Below are 19,488 nucleotides of genomic sequence, written 5' to 3' on the forward strand. Positions count from 1 at the left end.
TTAATTGTCATATAATTTTCTTCATATGTGATTTACTCTAACAAAAACTGGTACAAATTTATCACTACAGTAATCCAGAATACCATATTCATCTTTTTGCATGTCTCTTCTCATCAGGTATGTGATAAAGTTTGGAAAGCAAGGATTCTGTCTTAGACCTCTTTGTATAAAATCTAGGGTGATAGCAGACCTAGATGAAAATCCTGCCTTTGCCACTCATTAGCATTGGGACCTTGAATACATTTCTTAGCCTCTGTAAAACTCAGTTATTTTCTCGGTTGCTAATTAGACATAATGAGAATATCCATCACCTTCGTTGAGAGAAATAAATGTAGTAAAGTTTGTAAAGCCTTTATCACAACATCTAACACAAAGTATTTAATAAATGTTAACTAATATCGTTAATATCTTGTTGCCTTTGGATTTTAATTGCATCTGAATATGTAATTAATATACAGCATCAAGTGTAATTTCTTATATTTGTGTATCTCGTGTTTCATGTAACATTTTCTTAAGAACAGCATGGTTGATAAATACTTTTATTGTAGTCGTTTTCTAGTGCTTAATATTACCTTTTAAAAAATATCTCTTAACGGGGCTTCCCTGGTGGCGCAGTGGTTGAGAGTCCGCCTGCTGATGCAGGGGACACAGGTTTGTGCCCCGGTCCGGGAAGATCCCACATGCCGCAGAGCAGCTGGGCCCATGAGCCATGGCCGCTGGGTCTGCGCATCCGGAGCCTGTGCTCTGCAACGGGAGAGGCCACAACAGTGAGAGGCCCGCGTACGGCAAAAAAAAAAAAAAAAAAAAAAAAAAAAAAAAAAAAAATATATATATATATATATATATATATATATATATATATATATATATATATATCTTAACATGAAAAAATAACTAATCTTTACCCATTTACAAAAATCATTACACATTCTATTTTATCTTTTTGGTCTATTCCGTTCTAACACCTTCACTGCATGTGTCTTACATTATGCAGTGCCCTCAAGGTATTACCCTGAGCGCTCAGATGATTTGTTTCCCCAATATCTAGGGCAATGCCTTACATCTGGAAAATGGAAAGTAAATGTTTGATTATGGAAGATACATCGACCACATTACTACACATGGTCTTAGGATTTTTAGTATACCATTAATTCAATAACAATAGCAAAAATTGGTAATTTATATACAGTTGTCACAAAGCTTCATTTCTGTTATCGGTTGTACAGTAAAACAGGTATATATCCACATGTTTTTACAAAATGGGATCATATGCTTCTTACTGACTTTTAGCTCTTAAAGCTAGACTTTGTTATATGACTCATGACTGAAAAACCACTTATATACTTACAGTAAATGTAATTTAATAATTTTGTATATAAAAAGTATAGTTTTAAATAGCTTTGGTATCCAGGTATTACAATTTTGTTGGAGACTAAACTAATAGTTACTAGTTTCTATAAGAAATATTCATAGAGTCTATGGTCAGAATATTATTTGTGCCCCTTTGTATCAGAGTTATTCGATGCTTTATTTAGTATGTTTCTTTGTTTTAGATGAAGCATCTCCTGGAGCCATTCCACAGTATAAAGAAAGGATGCCTTCTGTCACTCATAGTCCAGAAATAATGGATTCATCAGAACTACGGCCATTTTCCAAACCAGAATTAGCACTGACAGAAGCTCTGAGACTCTTAGCTGATGACGATTGGTGAGTTCACCATCCTTAACTTAAAACTAAGCTGAGTTCCAAAAGTTTTCTGAAAATTTATTTTTAGAAACCTTGAAACATTTCCTATTAAAATAGTCTTAGGAATGATTATTTTAGTTCTTAGGCAGTCTGAGTTTTTTCCAACTTATTAATGTAGCTGAACTCTGGTCCTAATAGCACTGTATTACCAGTTATATTATAACTTATGTACCATAAGGACATAGTTAGCTTTATTACGGATTATGCAAACCTTTTGGTATTAAGTATAAATCTCATCATTTCTCCAAGTGTTTCTCTGTGAAATATATCCTATAAAAATCCTGAAAATACTTTTCTGTTCCTACCACAGCTACAGCAGCCACCCAGCCAACCCAGCCAATAACTCAAGGGGAAAAAAAAGACAGTGGCATTCCACTTGCTTCAGCTGGAACATCTCTTGGCTCCCCTTGTCCCATTTCCTCCCCTATTCCTTCAGTCTCTCTTTGCATCTGCCTCCTATACCTCATCATCAGTTTTGCTTCTTTTCTAGATTCATATTCATCAACATAAAAATGTGCCATAATATTTCCTATTTTTAAAACTCCTTCCTAAGCTGCACATCTTCTTCACATTTTCACATTTCTTTTCTCCCCCCTTTTTAGCAAAACTCCTCAAAAAGCCTAATTCATTGTGTCTGCTTTTTCACCTCATGTTCTTTTCTCAACCTTCTTTAGTTGGCTTTCAACTCTCCCCACCGTGACTGCCACTTCACTAAAACTGCAAAAGTGGCCATTTGCTAAACACTGGTCACTTATTAGTCCTCATGATACTTAGCCTCTCAGCATCATTTGACACAGTTGAAACTCCCTTCTTCATATACTTTTTTTCATTTCACCCTGGAAAAATTTGAGACTCTTTGTTCTTTTCCTGCTTCAGTACTTAATGTTTGATTTCAAAATTTAGGAGTGCTGCAGAATTTAATACACTGGTGTTCTCTATCTACATTCATTCCATAGATCCAGGCTGGCAATCTTTCCTTATAAAGAGCCAGATAGTAAAATATTTTAGGCTTTTCGGGCCACTTGTCTCTGTTGCAGCTCCTCAACTTTGCTGTTATAGTGCAAAATCAGCCTTAGACAGTATGAAAACGAATGGGCACGGTTGTGTTTCAGTGAACTTTACTTATAAAAATTTTACTTATAGAAGTAAACTCTGATGGGGCTAGATTTGGTCCGTGAGCCATAGTTTACCAACCCCTTTCTTAAATGATCTCATTCAGTTTGATAGCTTTAAATTCTATCTGTACTCTGATTTCTCATAAATGCATATCTGAATCCCTGGTATCTTCTTGAGCTCTGGACTTGTAATCGAACTGCTTCCTTGATTTCCACTTGGATGCCAATAGACATCTTAAATTTAACATGGCCAAAATAGAACTCTTGAAATTCCACTTCCTGCCAAGATGGATTAACAGGCATTAGATTTGCCTTCACATCAGAAAGAACTAAAGAAATAATGCAAAATATATGAAACAATGGTTTGCAGAATATTGTTAACCAGGCAGTGAAAGACAGTGATCCCTGAGAAACAAACAAGGTGAGCCCTTGCTAACTTCCTGCACAGCTTAGGGAGGGGAAAACCATGTAGATACCAGCAGAGATAGAGATGGAGCTGGGAGTTTGGGGAGACCCAAAGCTCTAGCTAGAGCTTGCAGGGCAGAATGCCAGAGGAGGATACAGTTCCTTAAAGAACTCTAAGAACCTTCAGAGGATTATTCTCAAATGTTTAGCTGAGTATTTGGTCAAGGCATGCTTGTGAAGCCAGAACAAGGACCACTCATAGAAGTTACAAACGTTCCCTGGGATGTATACAAGGCCAAGAATACTTTCTCTCCCCACCAGCAGAGTGGAAAACCTTATAATTCAAATGGCATTGGGTAGAATACTCAGAAGAGTTTTGCTTCATCTATGGAATGAATAAGCCCTAGGCTAAAGACTAGTTTTGATTCTCCAAACAAAGCATAAAAGCAAGGCCTGAAAGGATCAGACTTTCCAAGTAACTTAACTATATCTCATAATGAAGCCCAAAAATATTTATAGGAATACAAAATATCTAAGATAAAAATTCACAAGGCCTGGCATCCAATAAAAAATTACCAGGCATTCAAAGAATCAGGAAAATACAACCCATAATGAAAAGGAAAAAAAGCAAACAGTTGAAACTAATCCAAAAATGATATAGATGATAGAATTAGTAGACGAAGACATTATAACTATAGTTATAATTCTAATCCATGTGTTAAGCTAGAGGAAAGACATGAACAGAGGATCAGTGAGCTGTAGGACAACTTGCAAAATCCCTTTTGTTATATAATGTAACATAATTGAGAGAAGTGATATCCCATCATATTCACCCTCAAGGGGAGAGTATTATTCAGGGCATGTACACCTGGGACAGGAATCAAGGTGCCATCTTAGAACTCTATCACATCACGAATAAAGAGGGCCATTTTATATTGATACGGGAGTTAATTGATCAAGAAGACATGGCAATCCTGAACTATATTCTATTATATAATATAATATTATATATATTATATTACCATATAATGGAGCTTCAAAATACATTAAGCAAAAACTGGTAGAACTTCAAAGAGAAATAAACAAATCCACAGTTATAGTTGGAACTCAAACAATCCTCTCATTAATTGACAAAACTAGTAGAAAGAAAATTAGTAAGGATATAGAAGACTTTCAACCTGACCAGATTGACGTTTATAGAACACTCCACCTAAAACAACAGAATTCACATTCTTTTCAAGTCTGCATTTACCAGGGAAGACCATATTCTGGAACATAAAACAAGTAATTTAAAAGGTTTCAAATTATACAAATTTTGTTCTCTGACCACAGTGGAATTAAATTAGAAGTTAGAAACACATACCTGTAAAATCTCTAAATATTTGGAAACTAAGTAACATACTTATAAATCACCCATGGCTGTAAGAAGAAATCATAAGGGAAATTAGAAAGTATTTTGAATTTAATGAAATTAAGAATGAAACATTATATCAGTGACCTCAGCTTTCATCTTAAACTGAAACAGAAGAGCAAATGAAACCCAAAATAAGCAAAAAGAAAAAGAAAATAATAACATAATGGAAAGCAATGAAATAGAAAACAAACAATAGAGGATATAAATGAAAGCAAAAGCGGGCTCTTGGAGAAGATAAATAAAATTGATAAACCTCTAGTCAGACTGATGAAGAAAAAAGAGAAGAAACAGATTACTACATCAGGAATGAGAGAAGGAATGTCACTACTGATCATACAGCTATTAAACAAATAATAAAGGAATATGATAAACAGCTTTATGCCCATAAATTCGACAACTTAGTGAAATGCACAGATTCCTTGAAAGACAGAATCTACCAAAACTCACTCAAAAAGAAGTAGATAATCTATACAACCCAATATCTATTGAGGAAATTGAATTTGAGTTTCTTTCCCACAAAGAAAACTCCATGCTTGGATGGTTTCACTAGTGAATTATACCAAACATTTAGGAAAGAAATCAACTCTATACAAACTTCTAAAACAGTGAAGAGGCTGGTATACTTCCCATCTCATTCTTTGAAACCAGTACACCCTGATGTCAAAACCATACAGATGCATATTTCACATGAACTTGAAAAGAATCTGCATTCTGAAGTTGTTTGTAGTGTTCTATAAAGGTTAAGAAGATAAGGTTGGTTGGTAGTGGTTGACAGTGTTAAGTTTTCTGTATCCTTACTGATTTCCTGTTTATTTGTTCCATCAGTTACTGGGCTTTTGCAATCTCCAACTATAGTTTAAGATTTGTATACTCCTCCTTAAATTAAGTTGATTTTTTGTCGGTTTCTTTTTAGCACTTAAATTTTGTTCAGTGGATTTCTGGCTTGCATATTTCTGAGCTAAAGTCTTTTATCATTGTTATCTTTGTTCTCCTGTGTGTAATTTGCCCTTTTTTTCTATGGCTGCTTTTAAGAATATTCCCTTCAACACTCTTTTTAGTAATTTGATAATGATGTTCCATTTTGTGTTTATTTTATGGTTATCCTGTTTAGGATTTGTTCTTGGATCTGAGAATTTATAGCTTTGATCAAAAAATTTCAGCCACTATTTCTTAATTTCTTTTTCTGCTTTCCTCTCTCCTGACTCCACTTTCTGTTATTTAGTTTGTGTACAGAATCTGGTTGTTTGTGCATCTGAACGGTAACTGTAACAGTTTTATGCTTAATCAAAAAATGAAAATCTTGAACCAGACAGCTATTAAATAGGTTTACTCTTGCCACCTTGGAATCTTAGGTCTTTTCTCCCTATTTTCCATAACTTATTCAGGGGATTTAAATGCTGAGAAAAATAACCACCATCAATATTACCAACTAAGGAAACTCAGCTTACATTTTTCAAACATATAAGATGGAAACCATCAAGTTTAAAATGTTATATCCTAATCCCACTTGAATCTACCCTCTTGTTGTTAGTATTCACCTACCCTTCATCTGGCTCATTAGGTAAGATGATGAAAAAGAAATACAAGTTACAGAAACATCTATTGATGGTTTTCTGCACTTGGATTATATACTCACCAACAAAGTAATACATAGTTACTTAATCTCCTTCCATTTTTGTTTTACTGATTCCCTCACATTTTATTTGCCATTCCTTTCCCTTCTGTTCTCTAAAAAGAATATGACATTCTTACTGGTGGAGAAATGTTCCTTTTTATTTACAATGCATGAACTTAGTTTGACTGTCAATAGTGGTTTTGGCTCTTAAAAGATGTTCTGAATCATGAAAGAGAACTATAGGAGTGAACAAAACTTTCCATATCTTTTTATTTGAGCTTCCTACATGATAAGGGAAAATACTCAGGGTCGCCTCGTTGACAGTATTCCATACACACAAAAGAAGAAATCTTGAGATCCTGTTCCAGTTGAGCCCCATTTAATGCATGATTTTGTTGTTTCTTTCTTTTTCCCACAGGGAGAAGAAAATTGAGGGACTGAACTTTATTAGATGCTTAGCTGCTTTTCATTCTGAAATATTGAACACAAAGTTGCATGAAACAAATTTTGCAGTAGTTCAAGAGGTAATCCTATTTTTCAGCTGAGTTAAGGATTGTTTGAATACCAAAGTATAAATACGCCACATTTATTTGACCTTAAAAAAGAAAAGTTGTACTAAATGAAATCAGTAGACTTGTATGTAAAGTAACTCATGCCTTACTTTGCCACATTTGAAAAAAATTCTAAAATCTTGATTTTTTTAGGAAATAATATAATACATATTTAAAGCACATTACTTTGATAGTAAATTTGGTTTCAAAGTCATTATTACTGATTTTCTTTCAGAATGTCAGCAAAATGTACATTTTGGAAATTTTTTTTAGGTGAAAAATTTACGCTCTGGAGTTTCTCGTGCTGCTGTGGTTTGTTTAAGTGATCTTTTCACTTACCTGAAAAAGAGCATGGATCAAGAACTAGATAATACAGTAAAAGTTTTGTTGCATAAATCAGGAGAATCAAATACATTTATAAGAGAAGATGTTGACAAGGCATTGAGAGCTATGATCACTAATGTAACTCCTGCACGTGCAGTTGTTTCTCTTATCAACGGAGGACAAAGGTAATGTTCAAAATAATCTGGACATGTCCTTAATTAAAAATACAGTTGCTTGTAATCTGGGGTATAGAAAAAAACAAGCAAATTTCAATGTTATTTCAGTCAAAAAACATGTATTAAATAATTCCTACATGATAAACATCATATTAGTTACTAAGCATACAGAGGATAATAATATTGTTATTCTGACGTTACTTACATTCATACATCTGGAGCTAAATAAATGTCAGTGATTATGAGTTTTGTTTTTAACTTCTTGGGGAGGGATAGCTAATGCAAATAATTTGTCATTTTAGCCTGCAAGGATGTTTGCTGAGGCTTAGGAGTAATCATTTGACTTTTAAGGTATATCTTTGAAAAATTGTTTATACATCAACTCTATTTTAATTGACCACGTTTCCCTGTAGCCATTTACACATTGCGGTAAGAAGATGTGCAGCCCAGCACTTATCAGATGCAGTAAAATTTATGGAACCAGAGCGTATTTTATCTGGAACAAAGGATATGGCTGACCGTATATTACCAGCTGCTGCTAAATTTGCTCAGGACAGCTCACCAGAAACCAGGTGAGTAGCTGCTAATAGTATTTGCTGAATGTCTTACTTTAAGGGCTTAAATGTAGAAACAAAGGCTAAAGAAGAATGAACATTTTTCTAAATGGAAAAGTGGGATCCCCAGGGATTAGTGCTGGGGGATGATCTTATTTAACCAATTTGTAAATGGTCTTGAGGGAGTGCACAGTGAATTCTCCAAATTTACAGATGACACTACATACTCTGGGTAGTGAGATGCCGTGTCACAGGGATGATCTGCATGAAAACGGCACAAGACTGTATGAGTGGGCAGAAAAGTGGCTGAAGAACTTCATTGTGGGCAAATGTAAGGTAATGCCTTTAGGGGTAAATGATATATTTTCCAAGTAGCCAGGTAAAATCAAGGAAAAATACAGGAAGCAAAATGGATAACATGAGATACGTTCACTTAGAAAATTCCATGAATTTCTGATTGCTGTCTGTACTTGAAGAACAGTTTTATGAAGGTTAAGGTCAGAGAAAGATAACAAAATAATTAAGATGTGGATAGTACTATAGCTGTAGTGCTGACAGAAGTTTTGGAAGTAGTCAGAAGCCTAGGTTCAACTCCTAGCTCCAGTCACTGTCTGCCCTAAGCAAGTTACTTAACCTCTGTTAGCCTCTGTTTCGTCATCTATCAAATTTGTAAGGTTGGGCCAGATATTTATAATGTCCCATACAAAATCTAAAAATTATGGCAGTTATATATGAACATAGATTAAAGGAAGAAGGTAGGATCCTGACTTCATGGAGACTAAAAAGTAAAGAAGGATATCAAACTTTTAACATTTTAAGACAAAGATATTCAGTACTTTAGGTAACTACAGTTAAATCTTGCAGAAGTCATTATGCCAAAAGCCAACATAGAAAGTAGATATATTCATTTTCTGTTGCTGCATAACAAATAACCACAAACATAGTGATTTAAGGCAACACAGATTTTTTTAGCTTACTGTTCTTAGGTTAGAAGTCTGGCATGCTCAACTGGGTTCTCTGCTTAGGGTTTCACAAGGCTGAAATCAAGGTAATAACAGTGCTGGGCTCTTATCTAGAGGCTCTATAGACGAATCTGCTTACAAACTCATTCAGGTTTTTGACCAAATTCAGTTTCTTGTGATTATAGGACTGAGGTCCCTGTTTCCTTGCTGGCTGTCAGCTAGGGTCCTCTCTCAGCTCCCTTAAGGCCACCTGAATTCCTTCTCACACAACCCACTCCATCTTCAAGCCAGCAGCAGCAAGTTGAATCCCTCTCATGCTTGGAATCTCTTTGACTTCTTTTTCTTCTACCAGCCACAGAAAGTTCTCTGCATTTAAGGGTTCATGTGATCAGATTAGGTTCACCCAGATAATCCCCCCCTTTTTTTTTTTGCGGTACGCAGGCCTCTCACTGTTGTGGCCTCTCCCGTTGCGGAGCACAGGCTCCGGACGTGCAGGCTCAGTGGCCATGGCTCACAGGCCTAGCTGCTTCGCGGCATGTGGGATCTTCCCAGACCGGGGCACGAACCCATGTCCCCAGCATCGGCAGGTGGACTCTCAACCACTGTGCCACCAGGGAAGCCCAATCCCCCTATCTTAAAGTCAACTGTGGCCTATAACATTATCCTGGAAGTTATATCTCATCATATTCATAAATTGTAGGAATTAGAGCAGGACATCTTTGGGGGAACCATTTTAGAAGTCCTGAATACTACAGTAAAGTTCAAAACAATTTAGGAGGGCTGGGCTGGATCATAATAGACTAGTTAGGAACAAAATAAAATTTACAATAGTTGTTTTGTATACATCTTAACCTTTCCTTAATGGCATAGTAATTTTTCTAATCCATTTTGTCATTTCTTAGATTCTTATTTGAAATTTTAAAATTATAAAATAATTACAACATTCCAGTTTTAGTATTTCTTACACTTTGTGTCCCTTTTGCATGTTTACTTGTTTGCTTTAGCCATTCCCATATCATTAAGGCTTATGATAGACCTACAGTCCTTAACATTCTGGGATAAACTTTAGAGTCACCTTTTAAACTATAACTGATTAGGAGCTACTTATCCGGGTGTTGACCTTATTCTGGTTGTGGGGCAAGAAAAGTAATTTTTATTCTCTGTTATTACCTCCCTTTCTGTAATTTCATTACATTTGAAGGAGTCTGGTTAATATAAATGATGCTGAGATCATCCTATTCATCTCCCCCACAAAAGCCTTGCCTTCCCTGGTTCTTCTAGTGTCATAATTCCAAGTTGTAGGTAAAAGTATAACTGTAATTATTTTAGGGCCAAGCCTCCTTGAAGAATAATAATGTATTTTTATTATGAGGTACTATACCGACCACCCCATCCAAAAATATCTCCAGTATGCACTTCCACCATATCGTTTACCATTAGAATGATATCTTGGCTTAAGGTATTATCCTAAAAGAATTATTTTAAAATTCATTAGCATAAAAAACCTAGTTTGGAGAACATTAGACATTCATTAATATATCAGCCATGATTTACCAACTGACTTTGGTTGTATTTTAAGTAGCAAAGAATAGGTTTTTGAAGAATTGAAACCCAGGTAAGTTTTGGCAGGAAAAGGAAAAGAGAGAGGGTCAGAAATACAGAACCTTTGGAAGGTTGTCTCAGGCCAGAACATCTGGCCAGCAGGTGAGCAGCAAAAGGTCACCGGGCAAGGATCCCAGGACAAAGACACACTTCTCTTAATTCACAGTTCTGCCAAATGCCAGCCTTGATATGGACCCTCGGGTGCCTGAAAAATAGAGTTAGAGCTTTTGGCTCTGATCTGACACATAGCTAAAAGATTTGAAGCCATGTTTTTTTAAAGATGGGTGGCAAGAGAATGCTGTACTCTCTAATCCAGTTAGTGTAACTACATTTCAATGGCTTATTTAAAATAGAGATGATAATCTTGATGTTGATAGGTTTTTTCTATTGGAAAAAAAAATTGTGTCTAAGGACAGAAACTGAGCTTGTTAAGATTTATAGAATTATTTACATATTTCTTAAATATCCATAGGTATTATGGCCGAAAGATGCTTTTCCTCATGATGTGTCATCCTAACTTTGATAAGATGCTTGAAAAGTATGTCCCATCTAAAGATTTGCCATATATTAAGGAATCTGTTAAAAGCTTACGGCAAAAGGTATGTAGAAGAAGTTTATTTTATAAACAACTTTAAAAACAAAGTTCATTTGCTGAGGAAGGTAAAGGATAGAAATAATTCTTTGATTATTTCTGTTAACCATTTAGAATATATCTACAGTAGCATTTCAACAACTGCAGTACTGAGTAGACATTCATAGTGTCAGTAGATGTTTACTGAACAGAAAAGCTTGATATTTGGTAGAATGTAGTGTGGTTTATTGGAATTACAAGACAGGTTTGAATCACAACTCAGAATTAGCAACTGTATAATCTTAGGCACATCACTTCATTTCTTTAACCAAGAATTTTTATTTTTATAAAATGAGGAGAGTGATGTTTATTACAATTGATTCCTACTTTATTTACCTTGTACGTTCTACTGTTAGAGCTCCTATCACACTGTGGAGTGTTGATAAGGAGATCCTTGAGGGGAAGCCCCATGTCTTATATATCATGACCGATAATGGGGATTCAAAAATGTCTGTAAAATGCGTGACTGAGGGAATATCAAGTGAAATGAAATGTGAAAAGTGTCTTATAAAGTAATCTGTTTACACATTATTTTTTGCAAAAATGTGCTTAATTTAATAATGTAGAATTTTTCTGTGGTAATTTATGTTATTCCTCTCTGGTAAGCTTAGGCAAAGGATTCATTTATGAAGGGATACTACTTCAAATATCTATTGTGGTAAACATTTTAGAGCATTTTTTTCTTTCTATTGATATTAAAGATTTCAGGTTAATTCATATAGAATTTATCAAAATAAACATGCAAAAAGATTGTCTTACTAAAATGAGGCAGATTATATCTGTGAGTTATTTCAAGTACAGGTATCAGAAAAAAAAAGAGGTTTTAAATAGTTATTTCAAAATGTTTATTTTCATACTAGTGTTGCATAGGAATTCATCTTTTATATAATGTGTTCATATTTTCTGTATAGATTTTAAGGTTGAAGAAGAGTAGTTACAAAACATAGATGTTAAGTTTTTCATTTAAACAGTTTTACCAAGCCAATATCATTTCCTAGTAGTTGGGTACACATTTTGTTAATTTACTACTAATTACAAGATAGTTTATATATCTGAAACCCTTTAAAGCACAAGTATAGCAGATTATTAAAATGCTTTCAACCATAAGAGATCAACAATGACTGCTATGAAAATTCCATTGTACACATTCTTTCACTTTACAAGTTTTAAGACTTTTATTATACTGCCTTTCTTATAGGGTTTGGGAGAGATACCACTAGATACTCCTTCAGCAAAAGGAAGACGATCTCATACTGGCAGTGTTGGAAATACAAGGTCATCATCTGTTTCTAGAGATGCTTTCAATTCATCAGAAAGGTAGAAGCATTTGCTAGTCCACATTATTACAGAAATTACTCCCTAATAGTGATGATAGTCTATTTGAATGTTTTCATGAACTATCCCAGGGGTATTTGTCAAAATTTAATGGAGTTTTAAAAGTTGGTAAGGACTTAGAAAGTGTGAGGTAATTAGATTTAATAAGGTAATTGTATATTCACAGCAACTTGCTTTTACATGAGCTAATCAGAAACGGAGTTTCTGAATTATATGGTAGTTTTTTTTTTTTTTTTTTTAAAGACCCTGGTGAGGCATAGTTAGAGGCCTCCTCACCCAGTTGTCATCTTCCAAAACAGTGAGTGGCTGCCTCACTCCCTTTCCCACACTTGGAGTTCTTCATGGTAGTTCTATTTTTAATTTTTTTGAGGAACCTCCATACTATTTTCCATAGTGGCTGCACCAATTTACATTCCCACCAAGAGTGCACAGGGTTCCCTTTTCTCCACATCCTCACCAATACTTGTTATTTCTTGTCTTTTTGATAGTAGCTATTCCAGCAGGTGTGAGATAATATCTCACTGTGGTTTTGATTACATTTCCCTGATGATTAATGATGTTGAGCACCTTTTCATGTACCTGTTGGCCATTTGTGTCTTCTTTGGAAAAATGTCTACTCAGTTCCTCTGCCTATTTTTTAATCAGGTTGTTTGTTTTTTTGCCATTGAATTGTATGAGTGCCTCTTATACTTTGGATATTAGCCCCTTATCAGATATATGATTTGCAAATATTTTCTCCCATTCTGTAAGTTGCATTTTAATTTTGTTGATGGTTTCTTTTGCTGCGCAGAAGCTTTTTAGTTTGATGTAGTCCCACTTGTTTGTTTTTACTTTTGTTGCCTTTTGTTGTAAAATCCAAAAAATCATTGTCAAGACCAATGTCAAAGAGCTTATCCTCTGTGTTTTCTACTAGGAGTTGTATGGTTTCAGGTCTTACATTCAAGTCTTTAACCCATTTGGGTTGATTTTTGTGTATGGTGTAAAAGAGGGGTTCAGTTTCACTGTTTTGCATGTGGCTGTTTGGTTTTCCAAGCACCATTTAAAAGACTGTGCTTTCCCGTTGTATATTCTTGGTTCCTTTATCATAAATTAATTGACCATATATCATAAATTAATTGTGTGTTTATTTCTGGGCTCTACTTTGTTCCATTGATCTATGGGTCTGTCTTAATACTAGTACCGTACTGTTTTGATTACTACAGCTTTGCAATATAGTTTGAAATCAGGAAGTGTGATGCCTCCAGTTTTGTTCTTTCTCAAGATTGCTTTAGCTAATCAGGCTTTAGTGGTTCCATTCAAATTTTAGAATTATTTGTTCTAATTTTGTGAAAAATGCCATTGGTATTTTGATAGGGATTGCATTGAATCTGTAAATTGCCTTGAGTAGTATGGTCATTTTAATAATCTTAATTCTTCGAATCCATGAGCATGGAATGTCTTCCATTTATTTGTGTCTTCTTCAATTTCTTTCATTTTGAGTGTGGAACTTTTTCACCTCCTTGGTTAAACTTATTTCTAGGTATTTTATTCTTTTTGATGCATTTATAAATGAGATGGTTTTCTTAATTTCTTTTTCAGATAGTTGGTTGTTAGTATATAGAAATGCAACTGATTTTTGTATGTGAATTTTGTATCCTGCAACCTTACTGAATTTTTCATTAGTTCTAACATTTTTTGGTGACATCTTTAGAGTTTTCTTATATAAAATATTATAACATCTGGAAATAGAGATAATTTTACTTCTTTCTTTCCAATTTGGATGCCTTTTATTTCTTTTTCTTGATTAATTGCTCTGGCTTGGACTTCCAATACTATGTTGAATAAGAATGGAAAGAGTAGGCATCCCTGTTTTGTTCCCGAGATTAAAGGAAAAGCTTTCAACCCTTCACTGTTGTATGATGTTGTGGGCTTGTCATATATGGCCTTTATTATCTTGAGGTATGTTCCCTCTATACCCAAATTGTAGAGAGTTTTTATCGTGAATGGAAGTTGAATTTTCCAGATGCTTTTTCTGCATCTATTGAGATGATCATATGATTTTTATCCTTCATGTTGTTAATGTGATATATTACATTGATTGACCATATATCATAAATTAATTGTGGATGTGGAACCATCCTTGCATCCCTGGAATGAATCCTTTTTGGGTCATTGTCTATAATTCTTTTAATGTATTGTTATATTCGGTTTGCTAATATATTTTTGAGGATTTTTCCATCTATGATTTATGATAATTTTTAATGTCTTCTCTTTTTTATAAATTTTATTAATGTTAATATACCTAGTGAGTTTCTCCTTTTGACTGTTACTTCATCTTTTCCCCCTAAAGTATATTACATGTTATTTCACTATCAAATCTATCCTGTTTTCAACAACAAAAAAAAACTATCTTTAAAAATAGGTTTCAATAGTTCAGTGGCTTCTTGATGTGTTCTTCTGTTATTTGACTTTTTTTTTTTTTTTTTTTTTTTTTTGTGGTATGCGGGCCTCTCACTGTTGTGGTCTCTCCCGCTGCGGAGCACAGGCTCCGGACGCACCCGCTCAGCGGCCATGGCTCACGGGCCCAGCCGCTCCGCGGCATGTGGGATCCTCCCAGACCGGGTCACGAACCCGTGTCCCCTGCATCGGCAGGCGGACTCTCAACCACTGCGCCACCAGGGAAGCCCTGTTATTTGACTTTTATATATCATATAGTTCTTAGTTTAAATATAAATTTAATTCTGTTTTTCTCATTGTATAGAATTAATTACCTCACAGATTAACCTCAGATTAATTTATGTAAACAAATTAAAAATAATGGATAAATACATCTAGGTTCTACATTTTAAATCATCATCCTGGGATTTCCCTGGTGGTCCAGTGGTTAAGACTCCATGCTTCCACTGCAAGGGGTGAAGTTTCCTTCCCTGGTCAGGGAAGATCCCCCATGCTGCAGGGTGCGGCCAAAAAAATAAAAAATCATCATCCTGAGACCACTTTCAGGATGATTCTGAGCCATTCATTAATCATTGCTCTTAAGATGACTTCAGGGAATTCCCTGGCAGTCCAGTGGTTAGGACTTGGCACTTTCACTCCTGAGGGCACGGGTTCAATCCCTGGTTGGGAAATTAAGATCCCGTAAGACACGTGGCACAGCAAAAAAAAAAAAAAAAAGATGACTTTAATGCCGATTTTAATACTGCTAGTCCAACAAATGGTGGTAACTGGAAATTATTACCATTGTCTTTAAGACCTTGGCTCTAACCAGTTTATGTCATGTCCTCGGTGGTTGTCATTCTTTTAAAGGTGTGCCTTGCCCTGTCAATTTGTATGACTCAATTTCAAAGGGATCATCATCTGTCACATTGTCACTCCTTTTTTATTTTTTCTCATAATTTACATGTGCAAAGTCACAGAGCTGTTAGGTACCAGAGCCAAGATTCAGAGGCCAACACATGTTTTTACTTCTGTTTTTGTTTTTTAATACTTATTTATTTTCCTTATTTTTTAGCTGCATTGGGTCTTAGTTGCAGCACATGGGATCTTCGTTGAGGGATGTGGGATCTTTTGTTACAGTGCGTGGTCTCTTCGTTGCGGTGCTCGGGCTTCTCTCTAGTTGTGGCTCGTGGACTTCTGTCTAGTTGTGGTGTGAGGGCTATAGAGCGCATGGGCTCTGTAGTTTGCAGCAGACGGGCTCTCACGTTGAGGCGTGCAAGCTCAATAGTTGTGGCGAGCGGGCTCAGTTGCCCTGCGGCATGTGGGATCTTAGTTCCCCCGCAGCATGTGGGATTTTAGTTCCCCTACCAGTGATCGAACCTGTGACCCCTGCATTGGAAGGCGGATTCTTTACCACTGGACCACCAGGGAAGTCCTGAATCACTCCTTTATAGTCACTCCTTTATATGGAAAACATTATGCTACTAATACTAAGTCATTGAAATAGTAAATCCCGCTGGTCTTGAGATTCTAATTTTCCCAGGCATGTTCACATGGCTATTTTTCAGAAAAGGATTGACATATCGGGCCTGAGACTGGTATCCTTGGAAAGGCCAGCTTGTGAGGTTAGCCTTTGGCTAGCATCTGGAAACTAGAATTTCAGGAGGATTTCCCCCCCCATTCTTTAACTTGATAAGAGTAGTTTACTGTGCCTGTATTATTTAGGCAAACAGTATGGTTAAAGCTGAAGACCTGCTTTCCTTCTGGGAGTCTGGAATTTTGCTATGTCCAAGGCAGAAGACCACCCATGATCAACTGCCCATAAAAATTCTGGGCACAGAGCCTCTAATAAGCTTCTTTGGTAGAAAACATTTCATATGTGTTGTCACAGTTTGTTGCTGGAAGAATTAAGTTTATACTGTGTGACTCCATGGGGAAAGGACTCTTGGAAGTTTCCATCTAGTTTCCTTCAGACTTTTACCCCATGTACCTTTTCCCTTCGCTGATTTTGCTTTATATCCTTCTGCTGTAATAAATCTTAACCATGAGTAAAGCTACATGCTGAATCGTGAGTTCTCCCAGCAAATCACCAAACCCAGGGAAGATATTAGGGACCCCCAACACAGGTATCATGGCTATGGGTTAAGTCATTTTTTGAATTTTTCAAAAATGAATACATGATGAGAATTATTCATTGTGCTTGTGTTTTACCTTTCTTTCACTTTAGAGAGGTAACTGAAATTCGTGAAATCACCAGAAAATCAGTTCCGCGCAATTCCTTAGAAAGTGCTGAGTACATTAAAGTCATAACAGGTTTATTAAATGCAAAAGACTTTCGTGATCGTATTAATGGGATTAAGCAGCTTTTATCAGATACTGAAAACAATCAAGAGCTTGTTGTTGGAAACATTGTGAAGGTAAGGACTGTCAAAATTAATTTTCATTTTCAATCTGTGGTTAATAAAGTTCATTAGCATAAAAAGTTGCCCTATTTCTTAATATTTTATATATATATATTACTGTAAAGTGTTAAACTTAGTGAAAAGAATGCACTGCTTAGGTTTTGCAATGTTAAAAGCATTCTAGAACAATTGAAAGTAATTGAAGAAGAGGTAAGAAAATAGCAGTTTATTTATTCGTCCCACTAGATGGTAACTCCTTGAAAGCTCTGTATTCTCAGAGCTCTTAGAACCTGGCATTCAGTAAATATATGTTGAGTGAGGGAGTTCCTTGTTAGCCTAATGGTCATTATTCCAGGCTTTCACTGCCATGGCCTGAGTTCAATCCCTGGTCGGGGAACTGAGATCCCCGCAAGCCATGAGGTACAACCCAAAAAAAAAAAAAAAAAAAAATGTTGAGTGAATCAATAAGTATTTTAAAAACCAGGGCATTTAAGAGACTTGATATTACTTAGGAATAGTTAGTAAAAGTTTTCATATGTAGGTTAGAAATCTGCATATGCTAATTTTTATATATTATGTTAATATATATTTATAAATATATATTTATATTTTATAATTTGTATAGGAAGACAAGAAGCAATAGAAAGGGAGACAGTAGTAAATTAATAAATGTTAGTGGTACCAGAGTAGAGATTACTTATGCTTCATCAGAGTTTAGTTCAGTTAATCCCGTTAGTAATTTATTTATTAAATTCCATTTTAAATTTGTATTAGGTTCATTAAACTTGGCAAACATGCTATAACAACTCTATTCTAGTGGTGGTGTCTCTTAATTTTCAGAAGAAAAGTACCATGTTACCATGTCATGGGAATCAGAAAGTTACATTTTCTGATACCTGTTGAGTAATTTTCATATATCTATATCTATATATATCAGGAATTAGTTAATAGTCTTGGTTTCACAGAATAGCTCTTCCCCCACCTGATATAGGTAAAGAATTGCTTAGCATTCACTTTATTATATCTTGAAGTTATGAAAGCTAAGAATTAGAGGAGCAAGGAGCAGTTGTTTAAGTACTCAGGTTAAGAGGTAATAATAAAAACTTAACTTAACTCTGAAATTGCATCTAAAATTCTCATGAGAAACCTAAACTGAAACTAGGTTAAATCTCTATAGTAAAACGGACATGACTACTTCTGTTACAAATAGAGATAAGAATAGAAACTTTTCTTAAGTTCTTAAAGTTAGCTAAACCTGTACATTTCAGAAAACAGCATTTTTATCACATTTATAGTAAATCAGTTATCTGTGTACTGAACCAAATTTCTCAACCTTAATTTAGTAGGATGTCTTTTTAGGTGATGTTTGAAGCCTTCTCTTTTTGCTATAAGAAGATTGGACACTTAGATTTAGCATCAACATTTTTATAAAGTTCCTATTATCTAAGTTCAAGTTAAGTAAGATGTGTGTGTTTTTATAAATAGTACATTTCTCGGGCTTCCCTGGTGGCGCAAGTGGTTGAGAGTCCGCCTGCCGATGCAGGGGACACGGGTTCGTGCCCCAGTCTGGGAGGATCCCACATGCCGCGGAGCGGCTGCGCCCGTGAGCCATGGCCGCTGAGCCTGCGCGTCCGGAGCCTGTGCGCCGCAACGGGAGAGGCCACAACAGTGAGAAGCCCGCGTACCGCAAAAAAAAAAAAAAAAAAATAGTACACTTCTCCTTTAGTAGGATGAATACTATGAAATGTCATAAGGAATTTAAATATAATAGATATCAACATTATTTCACTTTAAATAATTTACCAATTTACTTCCAGATCTTTGATGCTTTTAAATCTCGACTTCATGATTCCAATAGTAAAGTAAACCTGGTGGCTCTGGAAACAATGCACAAAATGATTCCTTTGCTTAGAGACAACTTATCTCCTATAATCAACATGCTCATCCCAGCAATCGTAGATAACAATCTGAATTCCAAGAATCCAGGCATCTATGCTGCTGCCACAAATGTTGTTCAGGCACTGAGTCAACATGTAGGTAAGAAATCTTACTTTGGCATTCAAATTATTTTGGCTTTACTTTTGTATTTTCTGATTCTACACATTTTTTATAATGCTGAAAACCTAGCTGTTAAATTTTTGTCAATTAATGTTGTGACAGAATTTTTTTATTTTCTCAGTAACAGTTTTAATTATTTTTAGTGATTAAATACCATCCCATTAAATTGACTTTCTCTTCCCT

General features: G+C 35.3%; 1 protein-coding gene across 1 annotated transcript in view; it reads left to right on the forward strand.

The window, feature by feature from the left end:
* TOGARAM1 (TOG array regulator of axonemal microtubules 1) overlaps window positions 1–19,488 on the forward strand; it is a 77,699-nt gene that overhangs the window by 53,969 nt on the left and 4,242 nt on the right. The window contains exons 12-19 of the mRNA XM_082620182.1: window positions 1,554–1,707; window positions 6,714–6,819; window positions 7,120–7,355; window positions 7,760–7,918; window positions 10,937–11,063; window positions 12,294–12,412; window positions 17,073–17,262; window positions 19,065–19,284. Coding sequence (XP_082476308.1) covers window positions 1,554–1,707; window positions 6,714–6,819; window positions 7,120–7,355; window positions 7,760–7,918; window positions 10,937–11,063; window positions 12,294–12,412; window positions 17,073–17,262; window positions 19,065–19,284 — 1,311 coding nt within the window. The remainder of the gene's footprint in view (window positions 1–1,553; window positions 1,708–6,713; window positions 6,820–7,119; window positions 7,356–7,759; window positions 7,919–10,936; window positions 11,064–12,293; window positions 12,413–17,072; window positions 17,263–19,064; window positions 19,285–19,488) is intronic.

This window comes from Mesoplodon mirus (genome assembly GCF_964341445.2).
Source record: "Mesoplodon mirus genome assembly, chromosome: 4".
NCBI classification, from domain to species: domain Eukaryota; kingdom Metazoa; phylum Chordata; class Mammalia; order Artiodactyla; family Ziphiidae; genus Mesoplodon; species Mesoplodon mirus.